The sequence below is a fragment of the Salarias fasciatus genome, chromosome 16 (genome assembly GCF_902148845.1).
Source record: "Salarias fasciatus chromosome 16, fSalaFa1.1, whole genome shotgun sequence".
NCBI lineage: Eukaryota > Metazoa > Chordata > Actinopteri > Blenniiformes > Blenniidae > Salarias > Salarias fasciatus.
This window is the reverse complement of record NC_043760.1, coordinates 27,358,089-27,381,171: the sequence shown is the minus strand read 5'-3', so window position 1 is coordinate 27,381,171 and position 23,083 is coordinate 27,358,089. Positions and strand designations below refer to the sequence as shown.

General features: G+C 44.0%; 1 protein-coding gene across 1 annotated transcript in view; it reads right to left on the bottom strand.

Moving 5' to 3' along the window:
• Window positions 1–1,566: 1,566 nt before the first annotated feature.
• Window positions 1,567–23,083, bottom strand: part of plcl1 (phospholipase C like 1) — an 82,304-nt gene continuing 60,787 nt past the window's right edge. The window contains exons 8-12 of the mRNA XM_030111415.1: window positions 15,465–15,827; window positions 10,145–10,348; window positions 5,238–5,313; window positions 4,476–4,585; window positions 1,567–3,446 (exon numbers count right to left, since the gene is read on the bottom strand). Of these exons, the coding sequence (XP_029967275.1) occupies window positions 3,240–3,446; window positions 4,476–4,585; window positions 5,238–5,313; window positions 10,145–10,348; window positions 15,465–15,827 (960 nt within the window). The 3' untranslated portion in view covers window positions 1,567–3,239. The remainder of the gene's footprint in view (window positions 3,447–4,475; window positions 4,586–5,237; window positions 5,314–10,144; window positions 10,349–15,464; window positions 15,828–23,083) is intronic.

Genomic DNA, 23,083 nt, shown 5'->3' with positions numbered 1-23,083 from the left:
CAGGTGCTGTCTCCGGGTTATCCCTCACAGCCAATTAGGAGGCTCCGCAGGCGTCCCCTCGCATCAGCCCCTCACTTCTACCACTAGCATCCCGCAACCTACCCGTCTCTACTTTTAGAAGCCACACACACATTCAAAAAAAAAACAACTAACAAACAAAAACAGCACTCTCTGGAAATGTTATTAGGTCAACGCACTGCTGTGGCTGTGAGTCACAGCATCAGCTCAGTTTCTCCTCGCTCCCAGCTTCCCGAGGGCGAGACGAGACGGCGGAAACACGGCAGAGACAGAAAAGAAAGAAATAAATTAAAGCTGTTGTTGTTGTTCAGGTGATGCGGAGGAAAAGCTCAGAACATGGAAATGCCTTTAGCGGTTACATGGCTTTGACCAAAAATCAACATTCAACATGTCAACCGTTCAAATGTTGACGGAGAAGAAGCCCCTCAGACTCACTCCAGCTCTGTTCAGACGCTCTCAGCTGCAGACTCTATGGAAAACTCATTTCATCATGTTCATTCCCAGCATCACACACCAGGATGTCTTTGTTTTGTTTTGTTCAGGATGCGCTACTACTGAAGAACTCCAGGTGTTGTAGATCAGAAAAAGAAACGACTTTCCCAGTAAGACTTTATAAAAAAAACACACAAAAAAAATGGAAACCCATGTTTGGTAGCTTTTTTCTTTGTTGTAACGATGCCCTCGGAAATAAATCATTGGAAATATTCATTCGCTTTTTAAATGTTGCATTTGTGGAATGAGCAGCAGAGTGCAGATCTCCTCTGTGAAGGTCTGTTGTGTAATTCAATGTGAGTACAGTTATCATGTTTTAGACAACAGGTTAGAAATCTTCCTGACTTTACAGCTCATCAGGATTAAAACACAATGCGGGCAGAGTTGCTATAATACAATTTTGACAGCACTGAGGAAGGTTATTGTCAATTTATCAATACTTAATACAATTATGAGTCAATGAGAAAAGTTCAAAACTAAAAACAAAAAGTATTCTTAACATGCAAACCTTCACAAATAAGGCTCCAGTGGGACTCAAACTGGGAATGTTCACCCTGCGATGTGAGAGCTATAATCACTGCGCACACCAGATCATGACAAAGCCGGTGCTGCCACTTTACCCACAGCGCTATGAAGAATTATGAGTTTACAAAACATGTTCACCACTTTAAATTCTGTTAAATATCTGGATTTCTTTTTTAACTCATGAAAGTAGAAGGTTTGTAATCCTAAAAATTCACGAAAGTGTTTAATTTTAGATTATAAGAAACATCAATATGCAGATGATGTTTGATTGTAAACTACACAACAGACCTTCATCTACATCTACTATACTCTCTTTAACACAGACCATCATTTGTTTTTTGGTTTTAACCTACAAATAATCAAATTTTACTACAAATGTAATTTAAACCAGTGAGCAGAAAGAGGAGGTATTTCAACTGGTTTGTGCGTTTTTTTTTTTTTTTGTTTTATGTACATTTTTAGCATCACATTTGTCAAGTTTGGTTAATTAATAATCAGAATCACCAGAACACATGTTAAAAAAAACCATAGTTAAAGTTTTCCTGTATTAAAAAGAAGCAGAAGTTCACACAGAAAGTTGAATCAAACATTTAAGTAGAGTTGAGGCTGTGATCAACAGAGGTGGCAGAAGTACTGATCTGATCTGCACAAGTGCAGAATTTTGTGTAATCAAGATTTTGGTTAGAGTTTAAATACTGATTCACCTTCTTCAGTTAAAAACAAGAGAGAACGAGTTCTGAAACGAAGTACAAAGGTAAAAACTGGCTTTGCAAGCATTTTCTTTACTAAATGTAGACTTTATTTGACACAACTCATCATAAAACACTGGATTATTCAAGAAATTTAGAATTTTGACTGTTCTGCCCCACTTAACATCAAATTGGATTTTGAAGATTCAAAACAGATTAAAAGCAGAAAGTAATGAAATACCTGAAAAATCCACTTCAGTACAGTGAGTGAGTCTAGATATGTGGTTGTTTGCCACCTCTGGTGATCAGTTTCCAGCTGCTGCTCGTCTCCCCACTGGAATTATTGCTACATGGATACAGTGTACTTCATGTGGAGCGCCGACACGGAGACGAGGTTACAGGATCCACACACGGACCACGACACACACGCGTACAGTGTCGACACACATCCGTCCCACTCTCCGGTTACAGTCCTTGTGTTTCAGAGAAAACAGGAACCTGTGTGATCCATAAATCACCCCCACTGAGAGCCCAAGCCTCCAAATGCTCTTCACCTTTTTGATTCTCTCCATATTTTTTTGAAAGCTTGAGAGAAGAGGAGTGCACGGCTTCTTTATCTGCGCCCGTCGTTAGTGGGTCAACAGACGCTGAGACGATCTGGCGTTTGTTAGATGATCTTTGGCCTGCGCTGCCTTCAGGTTAGAACAGAATCCATTCAGTCATTTTACAAGCAGAACCAGTTCCAACAAGTGTGAACACAACCTCAAACACACTAGATGGGTTAGTTAAAGAACCGCACGTTTCCTCAGGTTTTATCTCCTTTCCATGGGTCTGTTGTTCTTGATCGGTGCTCAGAATATTATGGAAAATCTGGATTCTCTCTTTTTTTCTCTTCCGCTCAAATCTGCATCAAATAAAAAAGCAGGAAAGCTTGAGGAGGATCTCGCTCTCAGATTATCGCCCAGGACGGGAGTGCTGTGTACATCCAGTGCAATCGAGCTACTGAAAACTATCAAATCCTTTCTGGCATTTTTACCTGGAAACAACATGAATACAGTGACATTAAATCGCACTCGGGTGGGTTTTGTTTGTCTCTGAGCTCCGTCTGGGTCCGGATGTTGCAGCACCTTTACATCGACGAGCCGTCCAAAGGGCTGAGGCGGCTCTACATTCAGGCCCCGACTGGAACGCAGACAGGACCGCACACATCGGCTCCACGGCCATTCCAGTGTCTTCTTCTCTGATGAGCTACAAACCCTCCGAGTTACTCATTCCAAGCTTTAGGATTCAAGCGGGAGCCGTCAGAACTCCAGTATCAGAGTGTAGATTTTTATTTCTTTGTTGCCCTCTGCTGCAGACATTCACAAAACGCCTCTGACCTCTAATGAACTCACCGTAAGGCTGTGACAGACACTCTGCTCTGGATAAAGGGATGCTCTGCTCCACGGCCGGATGAGCGGCGGCGGGCGGGGGGAGAGGGAGGGAGAGGGGTGGAGGGAGGGAGGAGGAGGAACATCAGATGCGCCCGTTGCCGTGCGTGCTGCTGCGGCGACCGGACAGCGGGTGGGACGAGTAGTGCAGCTCGGTGGTGGAGAAGGAGGAGGTGGAGGAGTTGGAGGAGGAGGAGGAGGAGGTGAGGCCGCAGGCTTCACAGGCCAGAGCCAGCTGCCTCAGAGCGTCCAGGGAATCCATCTTGGCGCCGCGTAACAGATCGCTCTGACCCTGCAGCGCCGAGGAAAACCCACTCAGCCCAACGTTTAAATCACAAATGACACTTTTAAATCTGTTCAGCGTTAAGAGACTAATAATTAAAATCGTTAGAATTAAAATAAAGACAGTCAATTGATTGTGGAAAGGAAAGGACAAATGTGACAATCTGTTACTAATTAAAAGGTTAAAGCGAGGGTTGGCGATCTTGGAAAACTAGCATGCATTCGAATGTAGCATCTCCCCAACGCTCCGCCTAGCTCCGCCCAGCTCCCACCACATTGGATGGAACGCACCCGCTTACAGGCACCGCTGATACAGTACTAACCTGTCCTCAGCGCTTCGTTTCTTTGTTTTTCTTTATTTGCACTACGCCAAGTTATGGCGCAATTTTCCGCTCTACTTTAAGAACATGCTATGAATTGCTTCCCATCGGGTCATAAAGATCATTTTAACCAGTATTTAAAAAAAATATATCTAATTCAGATTGCCAACCTTAGCTTTAAGTTAACCGTTTCCATAAATATAACAAGGAAACGTCATTTGCTTCACACCAACAAACATGAATAATTATATTAATGAGAAAATAATAGACGTGAGTGATTTTTTTTTTCTTTTTCAAGCAAAAAAATGCAAATGCAAATCATTTTAACAGAATAAAACTGCACTGAATAAAAGTTATTTTCTAAAACTTCCAAAGTAGATTTAAAAGAAAATCTGTGTCTCGACAGGTTTTGTATAAAAACAACTTGTGTTTTTCTTTACTGAGTAGAGTGGATTATGGTGCTCGAACTGTGATTTTCAGCAGAATAAATCAAAAGCTCATGAAAAGCATTTTAATCAAATCTGAACAGACAATATGTGAAAGAAGAAGTGATTTAACTTTGGACAAGTTCTGAATTGTATTTTCAATTTTGGAAACAGAAGTAAACTTTGATTTTTGATGTAAAATGGAAATTAGTAATTTGATCCATGATATGGCTTCTGGCTTTCTATATAAATGACGGTTGCAGATCAGACTTTTCATGTTTTCCTCTCGATTACCTTGAGTACCGTGATGTTCCAGGTGAAACTCTCCACGGCTTTGATGAGCTTTCGCCCCTTCAGACCTTCTTTCTCTCCGAGCCTTGAAAGATCCTCATGGAACTCCATTCCTGCAAAAAAGAAAAAGAAAAAAAAACAGGATCTAAAATGACCGTCATTAACTGTGAGAACAATCATTTCCAGGATCTCTGGATTCTGGCTTGTGGTCCAGAATAAAAGGCTGGTTTGCGGTGTGTGGTTTAGAGGCAGCGCTGCTGGGAGTCAAGATTTCAGCATCCATGCTGATTCGCCTGAACTATTTTTAATGGAAACACCTTCAGGCGGGACTCAGCGGCACGTCTCCAGCAGCCCACTGATATATTTACACAGAGGAGCGAAGCGCTGCAGTTCCTGGTGACATTTACGTTGACGGATAAAGGTCGGGAGTTATCTGAGGAGAGGGAAAGGTCTGAACGTACAGAGATTTGCCCGATTCTGTTGCACCTAAAGTCAGTGAAGGTTGATGGAGGTGAGCAACAAGTCATTTTGTCTGAATGTGTGAATGTTGGTCAAAACATTATCCCTGTTGCTAATTAAGCGCCGCAGCGGGCGATGACGCTGTTTACAGCAGAGCGCTCTCTGAGGAGTCGTCCTCATTAGGTTTGCCTGTTAGACGCTCCAGTCAGACGTGAATCTGATTGAATCCCGAGCTGCAGTCGTTTCTGTTCAGTGTTCAAGACCGTCGCTGCTCGGTTTGACTCCTCTGTCCGGGCTCGGTCTCACCTTCCCGCTGCACCTGGGCGATCCTCTCCTGAACACAGTCTGCGTTCTCGATCAGCTGTTTCTGGGCTGCGATCATCTGGAAATAGAAGGGAAACTTTAAAGTAGAGCTGCTGAAATTAAATCCTGACTTAAATTCACCACTGAATCAGCTGATCCTGCACTAAGACATTGCATTAACATAAATTTATACCACTGACTAATTGTGTCTGATTTCTAAATCGCTTTGTCTTTCTAAGCCACTTCCTTCAGAGAAACACAGTCGTAAAAATCCAACCTGCATCCGGCTCACTATTTATTAGCCTTTTCAGAGTTCTTCTAAAGCATTTAGAAGAAATTCAACCTTAGGGGAGGAGCTGTTTACAGCTGAGACAATCATTCAAAACCACATCATTCTTGATTTGAGGTCAATCCTAATGATGTGATTTTCATTGCAATTTTCATTCATAAAATTCAGCTAAATTTGCATCGCAATATCAAATGTAGACAAATACATTAAAAGCTGAATAGAATTAGTTCAAAATAAAAATGAGTTTCTACAACAGGCATGAAGGAGGATAAGCAGATTTGCAATAATGGATCAACTTTTCAAGAAAGTTCAATTAAAATATAATCAAAAAAAGGAGGAATTGTAAAAACTAGACAGCTGCTTTTTAACGCTGCTGGCAGAAGGTGACTGGTGAATATATTGGTTTAAAAAAACTGTTCTGTGTAAAAAACTGCTTTATCAGTCTTTCTATAGTCCATGATGGAAACATTTCATAAAGCATCATTTAATTTCAAAATAAAGCTTGGAACTTTTCTGTCAGTGATTTAAAAACTGTTCAAATATTTTATAACATATGTCAGAAGAAAACAGAAAAAAACTGGTGTTAACTGAATGTTTTTTTTACATGTGTGAGTCATGAAGAAGCAGAATTTTCAACCATTTGTAGTCTGTCAATTGTGGCGTTGGGTAATCCAGCAAATAAAGATTACAAAAGTCAGATTGAGTGAAAACACAAATAATCAGTTTGTCAGCATTTTGCTGGTTCAGAAAAAAAGCTTTTGTTGTTTCTTTAAGATCTGATCAGAAACAGAGATGTGATTTCCAGGGACTCCTGCATCAAACAGTTATGCTTCATGAATGAATTTTCTTTACAAACTGCATGCATGAAGCGTAACCTGATGGTGTTGCGTAACTACGTGGTGCATATAATCCAATATGTTGCGTGCAAGGAGTCTGGCCATAAAGAGTTAAACCATTTCCTCTGAACATGGCTTCAAATGTGCAATCTAATCAGATGTGAGTGTTTACATGGCACACTTCTAATTGGATCCATATTCAATCAGACTATTGACACCTCTGGTAAAGTTCCCAACATGTGAGCCATATTTTGATGTTTGGAAGGAAAGATGAAGCGGCTATCAGAGAGGAGGGAGAGTGTGTATGCTGACTAAGCTCTGTGTGTGTGTGTGTGTGTGTGTGTGTGTGTGTGTGTGTGTGTGTGTGTGTGTGTGTGTGATGAAGAAGTGTGATGTTCCACTGGAGATCGCGCTGAATGTGGCGTTATGACACCGACCCACTAAAGGAAGGCTTGGAGTCAAACATTATTGACTGCACACACACACACACACACACACACACACACACACACACACGCACACACACGGAGGAAGCGGGCCGCTCCGTCTGCTCTGAGGTGTGTGTAGGTGGAAACAGGTGGGCGAGGTGAGATCGAGGAGGAGGAGGCGACGCAGCTGGCGGCCACGGCGCCGTCACGGAGGCGTGTGAGTGACTGTTTGAGGCACGTCGCCTCGCAGCGTCCTTCCGTCTGTCTCAGGGAGACATCGGAAGGATCCTGATGCCAAACAGTAACCGGAGGAGATGAGATCTCAGCTAAAAAACCAGGAAAAGGAATTCATGTGGAAACAACAACGACATGGAGGCTGATGTGTGATCGGAGATTAGATTAAGGCGAAAAGCAGCAGAATGTAACTGAAAAAGAGGAGGAGGAGGGTGGAGGGGAGTAGAAGAGAGATGAGGAGCAAAGAAAGAGCGGAGAGGAAGAGAGAATGACCAGAATTTGCAGGTGAAAATCATCTTCTCCGTCACCAGATGATGTTTAATGATTAATACTGCTTCTGATCGATAGGCCGGTTCTATCGCTGGACGTCTGTCGCAAAGTTTAATTTCTTCCTGCACTTTTAGCTCGGTGAAACATCCGCCAGAGTATCTGACATGTTTGTGTTGTTTATGAGTCACACCCCTGCTGTGTAAATACCTTAAGTCTGCCTCTCCACACTTTCCTAATCTGTCTGTGACACAAATCCCTTCTCTCCCACCGAGCCTGGTTTCACTTTATAACCGACTCACAGCTGCACGTTTCTACCCATGTTCCTCAAACTGGAGCACAGAAACCGACAATTCACAGATTTACTGATTATTACTTATTAGGTGCACTGGTGAGGATTTTAGGATTTAGCCCCGCCAGTGGGATTTACTCAGAATGAACTGTTTGGTTTTCTTAAATATGAAGCTTAACCCTTGATAAGACACTAATTACAACACTCAACTGTCAGGTGTTTTTCTCAACCGTGGCTTCATAAAAAATAAAAGTTTCTTGTATAATATCCAATTAGTTTGAAGATCCTTCTGTCCAAACTTATTCAAAAATGTACAAAATGAATCATTCTTATGTTGTACAATTCTTGCTGGATTATAAAGTAATAAATTCCAAATATTATCCAACTATTGTGACACTGTGCATCAAATATTTTGCTACAACATCGACTTTTCAATGTATATTTTCAAGCCAATAAAATATACGAGGGTGGACCCAAATGAAACCGGAATTTGGTTGTAACTGTTTATTTCTTACATTTCAAAATAAAACACCACCGTCGCCTTCAAAATAATCTCCATTCGCATTAATGCAGCGCTCCAGCCGTGTCTCCCACTTCACAAATGCGTCGGCAAACTCGTGCGTAATGATCCCTTTAAGGACCTGCTGCGCTTTGTCTGTCACCTCCTCCACGTCTGCAAACCGCCGTCCCTTCAGCTCCTTCTTCAACTTGGGGAACAAGAAAAAGTCACACGAGGCTACATCTGGTGAATAAGGCGGATGGGAGAGGAGATTCATTCCATTCTTCGCCAGAAACTGCGTGAGGTCGCAGCGCCGTGTCCGCTGGCGCTCTGTGGTGGTGGATCAACCGGGCTCCACTCCGCCACTCCGCAGGCCGCTTCCTCCTCACATCCTCACGGAGCCGTCTGAGGATCCAGATGTAGTAGTCCTGATTTACAGTGTGACCTGGAGGGACAAACTCGCTGTGGACGATACCCTGGACAGCGAAGAAGCAGATCAGCTTTGTTTTAATGGCTGAGCGGACCTGACGCGCGTTCTTTGGCCGAGGGATCCATGGTGTTTCCACTGGCTGGACTGCTGTTTGGTCTCTGGATCAGACCCGTAGCACCACATCTCCTCCCCGGTGATGACCGTGGACAACAGCCCGGCGTCGTCCTCCGGCTGCCGTTTGATCTGCCGGCACACGTCCACGCCAGTCTCCTTCTGCTCCGGTGTGAGCAGGCGCGGCACCATTTTGGCAGAGATGCTGCGTGGCCCCAAATCCTGGCTTATGATCCTCTGGCAGGAACTCCAGGAGACCCCCGTCAGATCGGCCACCTCTCCAATGCTCCTCTGTCGATCTGCCATCACAGCCACTTCAATTTCCCCGACAATTTCGGCTGTGCGGGAGATGGAGGGTCGCCCTGAGGTGGACTGATCCTCAATGGACATCTGGCCCTTCTTAAACCGCCCGAACCACTCACAGACCTGCGGCTTCCCCAGAGCATCATCCTTGTAGACTTGCTGCAACAAGGTGAGTGCTTCTGTTACTGTTTTTCCAAGCAAAAAGCAAAATTTGATGTTCGCGCGTTGCTCTAGCTCTTCAGTCACTGTCGCCATTTTGGAAAAATCGCAGAGGGGGGCGGCAGTCGTCAGTGTCACTGTGGGATCTCAGATTTTTCACAGATATGCATGAGGCTTACCTGTAACACATCTGACGGCCAAAAGTCGAAACTCATTATTATTAATAGTATTTTATGACCAAATTCCGGTTTCTTTTGGGTACCCCCTCGTACACATTCAAAGCAAAATAGCAAAACACAACACTTTTGTGATTATGAGAGATTATTTTAAATTATCAAATATCCCAGCTACACCTCTCAATGCACAGCAAGTCTAATCAACCATCCAATAAGATTGGTATTGACCTACGAGGATCGGTTTGAACACACTGTAAAGATGTGAGGAAGTCAGAAAGTAGTGCAACACCTGTGCAATAGGGGGCAGTAGTGAGTCAGTGCAGAATGCAGGTGGTTTTGACTTCAGTTTCTTAGAACGTCTGTCAGTTTGTGTTTTGGTAATTTTGAAGTGTGTGTGGAGGGGTGGGGGGGTGACACGGTGGAGTAGCGGTTCACACTCGCTGGAGGACAATCAAGTTGAGTCTGAGCACGGGAGGTTTGCATGTTCAAAATTTAGTTGCGCGATCAAATTTTCAGCCAAATGAGATAAAATGACAGTCCTGGTGTCATATTCTTTAGGAAGACGAGGACCTGTTGCTGGTGTATTTACCAAATTCAACAAGTTTTCCAACTTATCCTAACCCTGTGATGCAAGTTTGCACCACCAGATGGTGTTTTGAGGCCTTCATGGAAGCAACTGGAGGAACAGTTAAAAATGACTGATTCTACTGTGTGGAAAGCAGAACAATTCACCAAGAGGACACAGTCTGGACCACTACATACACACTGAAGGTCAAGTAGAAGCAACTGAACTTAAATGTGCGGCAGATATCTAAACCTGACATTGTGTATCTTCAATGAATTAGTTTTATCTCGGAACTTCCTCAGAGGCGTTGAAGAGACTGACCGTGTCGTAGGCGGCGAGCAGCTTCCGGGTGGGCTCCGAGAGGCTGACCAGCGCCTCCAGACACGGGTAGCCGTCCTTCAGCACCATGGCGGCCCCCATGGTGCCCTCGGGGCTCTGCAGCCTGGTGGCCAGGCTCTGGATGCACTGCTTCAGCTTGGCCACAGCGGGGAGCCCACACTGCTCCTTGAAACTGGCGGTAGTGCTCTGGAATTCAAAAAAGAGGAAGAGGAGGGGGTGAAGCAAGTTCCGGCTGAAAAAACTAAGCCGGGAGAGGTCAAAAACACACACAAACCCATTTCCACACACACACACACACACACACACACACACACACACACACACACACACACTCGTGCTGCCTGTCATCTGCTGTCCCTCTTGTGAATTAAATCAATATGGCAGTCATTGCCACTTTTAATCCACAGAAATCAGCCTGAGCTTTAAGCGCATTTGGCTCCAGAGGAGACAATATGGAACAAAGCTGCTAACATGAAAAAGAAAACAGCAACTGGGAGGTTTTACAGGAGTCTGCAGGTGAATCAGGTGAGAAAACCCTTCGAACCGTCTGGGTCACTTCATTCCAATAGGAAATAAAAACTGTCTGCTGTCTCGCTCAACCCAGTTTGACACTTGGCAGAGTCCCAACTGGACCGGCAATCACCACAGCCCACCTGTCTGCTGGTGACCGTGCAGCACAGTGGAGGATGGCTCTGTGCGTGCTTGTGTGTGTGTGTCTGTGCGCGCACGCTAGATGAGCTCACAGTTGGACTCACAGGTGCAAAAGAAAGAGACAATAAGACACGAAGCATGAAGATTAGATGTAATTCATGAAGGAAGTCAGCGGCGTGTGTGTGGGAGGACGTCTGACATCCTGATGAAGAGGGATCGGCTGAAACAGGAGCTGGACAATCTGTCTTAATGGCTTTATGGCTTTAATTATCTGAAAATACTTGATTCTTAATCATATTAAATTAGCCACAAGTACACGGTGAAACAAATGAAAAGCATCACATTTCGTGATTCCATTCATCAATCTTCTACACTGCTTTGTTCAACTCAGGCCTGGTTCAGTAAGATCATGTGAAAATATGTTAAACTGCGTGCTTTTGAAACATATGGTGAAACAAGAACTGAAGAATAAATCAAGAGTAACACAAAAACAGGAGCATTCAAATAAAGGTTCTGAACGCACCGCTGGTTATTTTCACCATGAAATGACTGGACGGATCACTGAGTCCACAAAAGCACAAAACAAATGGAACCAGGGAGACAAGTCAGTGGAGGAGGTTATCAAACACATGGGAGAGTTTCGGCTTATGAGTAAGAACTGGTCAAAAGTCAAAGCAATGGGAAAAAAGTAGACAAACTAAAGAAAATGTTATGAGAGAGAAGAAGTTATTCAACAGAAAAACATATAATAGACTATGTCCATAAATAAAAGTGAATTGAGAAAATGTCTCATGATAATAACATCTTCTGAATTTGCATTTAATTCATTTATGAAACAAAAACTTCAGTCCTCACTGTTTCTCTTTTATTCATTCATTCATTCATTCATTCACACATACATCCCTTAGCACCGTATTCCTCCTCTCTTCCTGGTTCATTCCTCTTTCTCTTCATTCATTTATCTGTCTGCCTCAGCCTTCACCAGCCACCGTCCTGTCTGATGTAATCCATTCATCTTACGTCTCAAGTACCACTCGTCATTTCATCCGTTCATTCACCTTCCCTTACCCACCGATCCTTATTCCATCCATCGATTTTCCATCAATCACTTCATTCATTCATCTTCCCCGATACACTCCAAACCTCTTATTTCCATTTCATCTCTTCATTCAGAATCTCACGTTCACTATGTTTTTTAATCCGTTCACGCTTCTCTCCGATCCTCCCCTCCATCCTTCATCCTTCCTCTCTCTCATTTCATTCAGTCATCCATCTCCTGTCCACATCCCTTCGGCTCCATTCCACATTTCATCCACTCATCCTTCCTTAATTACTATTCTAGTGCCATTACATCCTTCTCTCACTTCTGCTCCCTTATTTAATCCATTCATCTTCTCTTTCTCCTCCCTCTTTTCTTTCATTCATTCATCGACCTCCGACATTTTATTTACATTTCTCCTTTGTTGAAATGCGACCATTCATCCTCCTCCCTCTCTTTTTTCATGTATCCATGCTACTCTTTCCCCCCCACCCTCATTGCATCCATTCATCCCCCTCAGTTATTTCTGCCACAGAAATCCTTTATTTTTTTTTTTCATCCATTCATCATCACTCGCTCTGCTTCCTTCACCATCCCGTATGGTTTTATGGCGGCCTGGGAAACTTTCTTCGCCACATTCTTCCTTCCACATGCGTTTGCCAGAAGAACTAATGCTGGCATAAAGTCTCCTCACTGGCCATCGGCATGTAACTGGATGATGCTCAAATATGTGGACATGTTGGGGTGAGGACCAAACCGTTGCCTGGACAACCAGATGACGCCCAACACAATTTAAACTATTCAATCTCAGGGAGAGAGAGAGAGAGAGAGAAAAAAAATCATTTTCGATGTAAATTTCGTGATGGCTCTGGATACTCCTGTGTAAAACCTGCTGCTTGATGAAGCTGAAAAGGGCTAAATGTGTGCACTGAGACGAGAGAAAAACAGAAAATGCTGCGAACCCCAAAACACTGTAAATGTTCACCCAGACCGCAGCGGCCAGCTGGCTGCGCTCCGGCAGCGGCGAGCCAAGAGTGAGCCGGCGCCGCTCCAGAGCCACGGCTGCCAGATCTGGCTCGGTTCTGTGAGTGTGTGTGAGGCCGCCTTGGACTGAAAACCCGGCAAATTCACCCACATTTGGACCGTGCGTGGGATCTGGGCAGTGACCTGGATTCCGGCAGGATGCAGCCCTGGTTCTGATTCAGCACCAGCTCTCTAATCGGCGGCCTCCATGCACCGGCTCTCCAGCATTCTGCATACTACACCAGGGTTGAGTTATTTCTTCTGGATCTGGGCCTTTGGCGAACCAAACGGTTTTGGACAGATGGGATCTGGGACCTGGACTCCTCAGACAACGTAGAAACAGAAATGCAGGAATCTAACGAAGAGTGCCGTTCAGGCTTTATGAGTTAAAGAATCCATGAAACAATCCGAACATTGCAGCCGTTTTCTAAACACCAACTGAATCTGACTTGGATTCACTGAATACTCTGTTATGAACATGTCCTTGTTGTGCAGTGGTGGAGGAAGCTTGCAGGTTTAAATCCCACTGTGGCAGCCCAACAGGCATGTATGGGTAAAGTTAACTAGAAATAGGATGGGTTAAATATAGAGAAATAATTTCCCCACAGGGACTAATAAATGATGTTCTTTTTTCTCTGTTTCCCTCATGTTTCACCCCCTCTCTTTTATTTATTACTTAAGGTCCAAGATTTGTTATAGCTGTTCTTGTTTCAGCCATTTTTTATGTTCTTTGGTTGAATATTAGTGTTTTGGATTCTCTGTTTTAATGAAGCTCTAATGCTGCATGTCCGTGGTTTGCTTGCACGTGCACGTGCACGCTCCCCCCTCCCCTCTGGCGTTGCGCCCCCTGTGATCCGTCGCTGTGATTACTCCTTCAGTGCTTCCACCTGCGTATCAACAAGTGCTTCCTCCGGCTGCGTGTATAAAAGCACTCAATCTTTCCCTGTGTCTCTCTGCTGGTGCTTCTGCTTTGTTCCTGTTCATTAGAGCGGGAATAAAGTGTTCCTTCTTCCTCTGCTCAGCCCTGCTTCACGTCCTTACATCTCGGGTGATCACTGCGCCCCCTCGTCGTCAGACCTCCTCGTCTTTATAAAGATCATTTTGAGTTGGGTCCTCATTCCATGGTTCTTGATGAAGAAAAGTCTTAATTCCATTCAGGGCACGTCCACGTCCGGGCCCACTTTTGCTATTTAAGGTGCAAGAAAATATCGACCACATGATTCAAAGTGGTTGTAGGCATCGCTTCAGTTCAAACTCTGGGCAGAACGTCAGAGAAAATTAGTTTTCATGCTATTTTATGAAGTTCAGCACATCCTGCCTTACACAACTCGGGGTGGCAGGGTGGCAGGGTGCTGGAAATGATCCCAGCAGACATGAGCAAAGGCAGGGTGAACCCTGGAGAGGCCAGCAGTCCATCACAGGACAAATGCAGGGGAAGACTTCAATAGGTGGGGAGACATTTCTCACATGCAGCAGATACTGAGTGGGAAGAAAGACAGTTTAAAGGAGCTTGAAAGGGTGGTAAAAAACACCTTGCAGCCCGACACGGAAGCTATTTCCCATTGATCCTTGTTATAGAACCCTTTTTTTTTTAACCTTGGGAGGGAATCAGATAGAAACTCGCACATCAACACAACACAAGTTTCCAAGCCCAGATTCGAACCAGTGGTTTTCTTGCTGTGAGGCCAATGCCAACCACTACACCACTGCACGTCCCCAAAGTGCTTAATTTCCGTAAAAGCCATTTTGAAAGCGTGTGGATGTTGTTGCACTTTGCTGCCCACCTAAAGAGTCCACATGTTTCTGGCTCATGAAGCGCGCTGCTGGGAGGAGACGGACTGCAGATGATTATTCGTCTCGCGTCGCCCACGTCTTCGTGTTGGTATTCAGTGATGAGCTGGTGGGCGTTGTGCCACCAGGTTCTATATTTGCCTGTATTTATAGAAGCTTTATAATCCTCCTCCGCTCCTTTTACCGACTCCTTTGTTGCTGCCTCTCCTCCTCCTCCTCCTCCTCCTCCTCTCTTATTCGCCGATCATGAAAGTCTCGGAGGGATTTGGGCTCAGTCTTGTCAGCCTCTCGAGCCAAACATCGCTTCAGCACAGGGTCACTTCGCCACAGTCACTCTCCTCCAGGGGGATCTAGTGGAATCCGCTGGTTGGTTGTTTCCTGTTTTCAGGTTTCAGCCTCTACCTCGGTGCAAAGTAGGTGAATGGAATTGGGTTAGTCAAAAAAAAAAAAAAAAAAAAAAACTTAAAATACACCTTCCCAGGAACGGCATCCTGGTGTCGACTGGATAATCCAAAATCCTCCCTGACAACAGTTTTCATTTTCATTTTCAAAGAAATGTTGAGAAATAGAACTGTCTGTGGATGATCCGGTCGGGCTTAGCGGCGGGCGGAGATTATTCTGCCGGTGCTGCGGTCGGCACGTCGACGCAGCGCCACGTTAGGGATCAAACAGACCCGCGGTTTGCGTGTGCCACCTGTTTCTCTGGCGGCTCGCCAGAAATCTAAAGATTTGGGGGCCTAGAGGTTTATGAAGATGGGAAGGGCTATATATTGGGATTACCTCTTGTCTCAGTCTCACCTGAGCGTCCTCCCGCAGGTCCGTCGCCTCCTTCAGCGGCGAAGCGGCCGCCTTGAAGGTCTCGTCCACCGCCTTGATGCCGGTGTGCCTCAGGGTGACGTACTCCCGCCCCCGCCGGCCCACCCTCCGCACCGACAGGCCGCGGCGCTGGGCCTTCCCGCCTCCCCGCCGGTTGGTGACGGCCACGTGCACGAACAGGCTGGTGTGGGGCAGGGGGTCTCCCGCCAGGCCCAGCAGGGGCACGTTGCGGTAGCCGGGCTGAAGGCACTCGAAGGCCACGCTGTACTGGCCGATGAAATCGTCTCCGATGTAGTCGTCGTCTAGCACCACGAAGCGGAGCAAGGCCAGCTCGGGCATGTTGACCTGCAGACCAGGAAGAGTCCACGTTACTGAAGGACACTGACCACAAAAGGTCCTGATGATAGGTTAAGAGAAAAAAAAAAATGCCAAAAACAAAGAATACTTGATTAAAAAGTAACTGGTAACATAAAAAAAAAAAACACATAAATAAGAAAGAATTTGGATTAAATCCAATATAAATACATTTGGTAAGAATTTTGTTATGAGAAACAGTAACAGAGGAAACAGCATTAAACTGAACAGCAACAGACTCGATGAGAATTAACAAAAGCAACATGTAAGTGAAAAATACATTTTAATAACTCGACGAATTCTTAATCCAACAAAAACTTGAGGCTAAATTAAAATTAGCTTAATGCTTTGAACAGTCCTGATGAAAATGCAACAAAAATATATAAAATCAACATTTAAAGGGGGAAAAAAAAAAACTGGACTCAATGTAAATCCTAACAAAAAGCTTCAGAGAAATGCGGCTGCGGGCTGAATGTAACTCAGAGGACAGATGTTAGAGCTAACATTCCACTGCATAGAACAAATCTGCTTTCTCAGTACTGTACTTTTAGGAAAACATAAAACAACAAACATGATTTCCTAGTTTAAGGATGCTAACTTATTTAGTCATCTACCAACATCTGTCACTTCTCAAATAAACGCCCCCCCGCGCCCCCAGCTGATGGGAGCTCCCTTAAAAGTCCTCTGTGACGACGTCGCTGTGTTTACTTCACATTGCTCTTAAAGAAAGCGCAAATCAACCTGTTTTCCTTGGGAGTGTAAATCAGGCTCCTTTATATCTGGGAGGTTTGCGCCTGAGTAAACAAGCGCGTCGGGTTGTTTATCGGAGCTCTTAAAGGACGTTCAGTCGCCTGTGGAGGTGGATCACTTTACGTTCTACCGTCTTTCTGCTGTTCTCGAAGCCCAGTCGCGCCACACGAACAGGAAACAATATACATCCTGAGATGTTTACATCCGCAAGACGCCGGCGCAATTATAATCTGCAGATCATTTTATGTTCTCACAGAGCCGTTTATTTTAATTACTTTGCGCAAAGACAGGAAAGCCACTGAGGTGCTGCTGCAGAGGATTAACAGAAGAAAAAAAAACTCTTTGGAGAACTTTATCTTCCACTTCACGAATGATGCTGTAAATTCACACACGTGACTGAGCTCCGAGTGTCTCTCTGCATAATCAGTCCGTCACAAACCAGCAGAAGGTCGAGAACAGAAAACCAGATATGATCATTTGTTTCCATTTCCTGTCTCCAGCTCAGTGTGGAGAATTGTTGCCAACTGTCTTCATTTAACAAAACTTTTCATTAAGAGTGAAAATCCGTCAAATTCAGACTTCTGTTCAGGCACTAAAGCAGGTTGTGGGTGGAGTTTGCATGTTCCTCCTGTGCACGCAGGGTTTTTCCAGAAATAAGCATGTGCATGGATTGTTTTTTTTTTCCCTCCAAAACTCCTTGACTGGACTGAGCACACATACACTTCACACACACTTTGATCTTTTAACAAAACTTTATATCATTATTTTGTTAGCTTTGTATTTTTCAATCATGACAGAAATGATACTTTAACATCTACATCTTCCCTTGTTTGTCTCAATGTCTGTATGTTGTTTGTCAATTGTTGGTTTCACACTGCATGCTTTCCTGCAGATAAAGTGACAACAGGACATTATCTTCAGACTGAATTTCCACTCATCCTTCATCCTCACAGATTCTTTGATTGTTTCCCAGTTTCTTCAAGATATTTATTACATTTAATCAAAAGCACAGAAACTCCTTTGATTTAAATGTGAATGTAAGTTGAATCTGACCCTCGATAAGATGAAGAGAGTTTATGAAACCCCAGATAGACTTAATGGAAAATCTGAGTTCTTGTGCCGTTTCATCACCTTCCTTCAGTTTGCATAAGAAGCAGCATGTGACGCCAGACGGACAGTTCCAACTGTTAAAGTTTTGTACTTCAAGCACAGCATCTGCTTCATCTCTTTCAGCATCTCTCGCAGCTTTGTTTAACGCTTCTTGTTTCACAAAAACACTGATTTCAAACTCATCCTTGATAATTCAGTGATAACATGAAAAGCTTTAGCTTTAATCGAGCTTTTTGTTGTAAATATGCAGCAGCTGAAGTGAGTTGTTTAAAGTTAGGGTAGACGATGTTGTCCAAAAGCACTTTTAGTCATACTGAGTGAAATGCTCCTTGCCCCCTAATAATAATAATAATGCATTGGTTTTATATAGCGCTTTTTCAAACACTCAAAGTCAATACATTATGTGTACGGAAAAAGGTGCGGAAAAAATCTGACCACTGTAGCGGCTAAAGGAGTGTAAAAACTCCGACCAATCGCAAGGCGCGGACCGCTCTTAAGGAACCAATCAAATCCCTTCGCCATTCTACCAGCCCGCTGCGCGTACATTTCAATGGCGTGCGCTGGCCCTGGTTCAGAGCGCGCGCGTTGCCAAGGAGCTCTCAGCGCTCACGGCTCGCGTGAAAAATAGAACGAAGCGGAGCGGGCGCGCTGCGCTCCTATGCGCGTTGTGTGCGGGCAGTCAGAAAGGTTAATAACATTGGAGGCGATCACAAACTCTGTGCGCGTGGCGCTTCCGCGTTCAGTGCGTTCGCTCCCAACGGGAGCTCCTCCAATGGGGTGGGAGCTGGGCGGAGCCTTGGGGAGACGCTACATTCGTGCTACATGCTAGTTTTCCAAGATCGCCGACCCTAGCTTTAACAGAAAGACAAAAAATTTCAAGGAAATTAGAAATTACTGGTTTTGATGTGAACGTTATGGGAAAGCACCGTCCGAAAAGTTCCACTGATTGACTTCAGCGATCACCCAATACTTTTCTGCACTTCTGATCAGTTTACATCCACCGGGCATGAACGTGACGTCAAACAGACACGTGATTTGATACATCTGAAAACGTCATCTTTTTTTCATTATTTTTCCTGTTGTTACTGTTTGAAAACAACGTGCAATGTCTTTTTTTTTCTACCAAACTCAGATTTATTTGCTTCACCGCCCCAAAAACTTGCTTAACTCCTCCACAATACATCAAAACTAACAGTATCACATTCCAGACTCCATTAGGACCTTCCTGCTGTGAGGCACCGTTGGGAAACACTGACCCCACATCAGACTGCAGCAGTGGAGCAGAACAGATCCATCCCCATGTGCTGCAGAAATCATATCATTTTAGTACATTTTGTAACACCAAACAGCAGATTCTGAGCCGAGGAAACATTATTTGTAGCGTGATGAGAAAATGTGAAGAGGATACAGTGTAACTCTGGATGAGAGGGCAGCTGGGTCAGAGACTGAAACGTTCACAGCTGTTAAACATGTATCATGAGCTGAAAAGACTCTGTTAACCTGGTTCCTTTGTGTATTTCTACGCAAATTAAAAGTTTCTGAGAGAGTGCAGAGTAATAATCACGGAGTATAACATGCAGACTCCACACTGAGTCCAAAAGTTTGGGATTTAACTGTGAATAACGCCCTTGTGAGGCCTGATGACGCTAACCAACCACTGCACCCAAGAAAACAACTCTGAAACTGAATTACTCCTCCTTCTATGCAGCTTTTATCCCTCTTCATCTCACTGAAGCTGATTATGGGTGAAGGCGTGACGCAGTCCAGGTCCATCACAACGAACAGAGTAAAACAGAAACATACCGGAATTCACAAGTATACAGAGTCCAGTGCACTTATTATACGAGTCAGACTGGAGACTGTGGTGTTTCCTATGTGCTGGTTTGCTTGCAGACGACATGGAGCGATCCGCCAGAGTGCCGAGTGCCCCTCCAGACACACACACTCACAATATGACAATCTGAACCAGGATATTTGTCCTTTATGAAACTAGAGTGTGAGTCGCGACACCTACGAAAACAAAATAACATTTTTTAAATTAATCTGAGTATTCTAAACCCTGAGAGTCCAGGATGAAATCATCTCCACTGGATGAGCTCACGGCTCGTGTTTCTGTTACGGTGACAATTAAAGCACCATTTATCAGCACGGATTTTCACTGTGTGCGGAGTAATAGGAAAAAAAACCAGACGTAATTTATTTTTTTCAAAATTATGTTTGTGACACAGTGAAGTTTAACTCAGTCAGTAAAACCCAATTTACAACGTTATGCACATCATTACAGTTTTTCACCATAATGTACTGTCACACCCGTTTAGCAAACGCTTATGATGTGCTTTATGAGCGCATTCAGTGTGTGTGTGTGTGTGTGTGTGTGTGTGTGTGTGTGTGTGTGTGTGTGTGTGTGTCGGAGGCCTGCAGGAAGAACGATTAAGACATATGAGAACGCGCTTCAAAAGAACGACACACACAACAAAACAGCGTGACCCCGGCTACGGCCGCGCGTCTGATTGTGAGCCGCTTTGTTTGCGAGCCAGCTCGTGTGTGCGCGTGTGTGTGTGTGTGTGTGTGTGTGTGTGTGTGTGTGTGTGTGTGTGTGTGTGTGTGTGTGTGCGTGCATGCGTGTGTTGGTCCTGTGTGTGACTTTCGTGGCGCGCTGCCCTCCAGCTCCACACTCGGCCTTGGGTTACACTTCTAATGAGACAAGCAGAGCCAGAAACTCACCTCTCGCCAAAACCGAGCCGACACAGCGCCTGCTGTTTTTTCAAGGAAAGAATTCTGTGAAACTACTAAGATCAATGAAGACTTATCTGACGACAAAACTATTATGGGTTTTTTTTTCTGTTTTTACACAGCAGACAATCTGTCAAAGGATTTTTATTTATGTTAGAGGTGACAAATGTGTTGTTTAGCTTAAAAATGTCAAACTAAACTATTTCTGCTTTTGATAGAAACTTTTGATAGAAATATTTTTTTTGTTGATTGAGAAAATGTCAACAGACTCAGCACAGACCTGCTGTGAATCCTCCATTAGGAGCCAACAAAGTCTGAATTTTCATTTTGCTGTTCATAGAAAAGAGTAATTATTAAAGAGTAACTTGGCTCCTGTGTTGTGCCTGTTCACTGACAGTTTGCATGAGGAAGTGACATTTGACCTTTGAGATGCCTCAAAGTTAACATGAGATTTGGTTTCATTCCAAAATGAGTCACACTTATCAGGAATGTGAAAAAAAAATCTTCAGCAGTGGGAATTTAAGAGGTTTTAATAAACTATTTTTAAAAAACTTATTGAGTACAAAACACAGCCTCTTGGCTGTGGTCGGGACATGCAGACATATCTCCCAGATGAGACGATAAAAAAACTATTTATCTTCTTCTAACTCAGCAAACAGGAAGCGAAACCCCATAAATGCAGTGGAAACTGTGGACTGACTGCTGGAGTCGCATCTCTCGCTTCATTCTTTACTCTCTATACTCCAGCAGCCAACCCGTTCCTCTCTCGTGTACTGAGTTGAAGAAATGTGATCACATTTCTTCAAAGACTTTCCTAAGATGGAACTGAGTGGACAAACTGTTGATATTTCGAAAGGCAAATGCATGCATTTTGATGAAACAGACTTCAATTTGCTGATTTTCATGTCGCTCTTCATTACAAATCCATTAAATTTTGTTCTCTAATGGAAACTAAGACATTCTAGAGACTGTCATCATAATCAAAGTTGCTCATCCCTTCTAAAGGTTTTGCCAAAACCTACCAGGTTTACAAAAAAAAGGCTCTCATATAAGTGACAGGGGACGATCAAAATCTAATAACATATGTGTGAGATATCAAATAAGAATGGGAAGAACTGATAATCGCAACCAGTGACTGGTGCTTTAAGACTCTGTGTCAGCACGATGGCTTTGAACCACCAAAATCTGATTATTCTTGGGTCGTCATCTGCGTCTGTTATGAAGATGTTATCCAGAAGCAGTGACCTGGAGGTTAGATGGGATGTATAAGGCCTTGAATCTGAGGGATGCACCGAATGTAAAACTCCAAGGGAAACGTGAGGTTTACAGCCGCTGTGACGGCTGGTAACTGTGGAATTAGTCCACTACACTTGAAAACTGCAGCAAAGCAACATTATTGACAGGTGAGAACTTCAGAGTAAGATCACTGATGGAAAACTGGCACGACTGCAGGCTGCTTGGCTAAATCGAGGCATGTTTATATGTGCAAAGCAATGCGCACGAGGCGAACGCGGCGGCTTGTTTAAGCCGTTTACATAACTTCATGGCAGCTTTTAATAATATTAATCCTGTTTACACATTTCAGATACTATTTTGATTTATAGGAATCTGTTCTGGTCCTTTTTTTTAAATTATTGATAAACACAGTGTTTGTGTGAGGTTAGGTTAAAGAGCACTCCTCGAAAATTACGTCACAAAATCATGTTTTCATGCTGATTTCAAACATTGAATATTTATAGTAAATAGGAAATTGTCAAAAAAATAAATACATAAAAGAAGCTTTTGTTCTTTCAAAGCAGTTTATAATTAATCTGCCGTCGGCTTTGAGTGTGCATGACAATCAAGCTTAGAGCGTTTAAGCGAAGAGACCCCCCCAGATTTAAATGGAATACGCCGGAGTATGCAGTGAATTTACTGCATGGGACAACGCGTCGCTCGGGCTTTGTCACCTCGCAGCGACAGAGTCCTGCCTGACCGTGGCTGAGCCGTAAAGACAAGCTGTCGCGGCCGATCTGCACTCCCCCGTCACATCACAACAGTCTCCTGCACACATAATGTACCTCCACGAGAACTAAAAATGAGCCCGGTAATACCTGTAATCAAGAGACAGTAATTACCCCGGCAGTTTGGCAGCGGACAGATTTGAATGGATGATTTGGCCGCCTGACACAGATGCATGTGCAGAACGTAATGTAGCATTTTCAAACTCCTTCTCAGGATCCAATTTGAGAAACTCTGATTCTATTTTCCTTTTGATTTTAAGCTTTTTCAACCCAAAATCAAAGCATGATTGATGTAGCGTTGCATTTTCATGCACATATTTCAAAGTTAGTGAACAAACAGCTCAAAAATCTAAACGTGTGATGGCTTCATTTCACATCAGAGTTCATCCTGACGGCTGTCAGTGAGGCAACGCCGAGCGTCAGGACTGCTAATGGCTTTATTCTGCTTCTCTGCTCACAAAGAAACAGACGGTATAATATCGTCTGTCACGTCTGCATCTGGACCTCATCTGTCACAAATACTGATGAGCACCAGCACAGTAAATGAGGGCGAATTTAGAAAATACACCCACGAGAGTGCACACACACACACACATCCAAACACATGCAAATGCACGGCTGTGGTGCTTCAGCACCCAGCAGACTGGAATA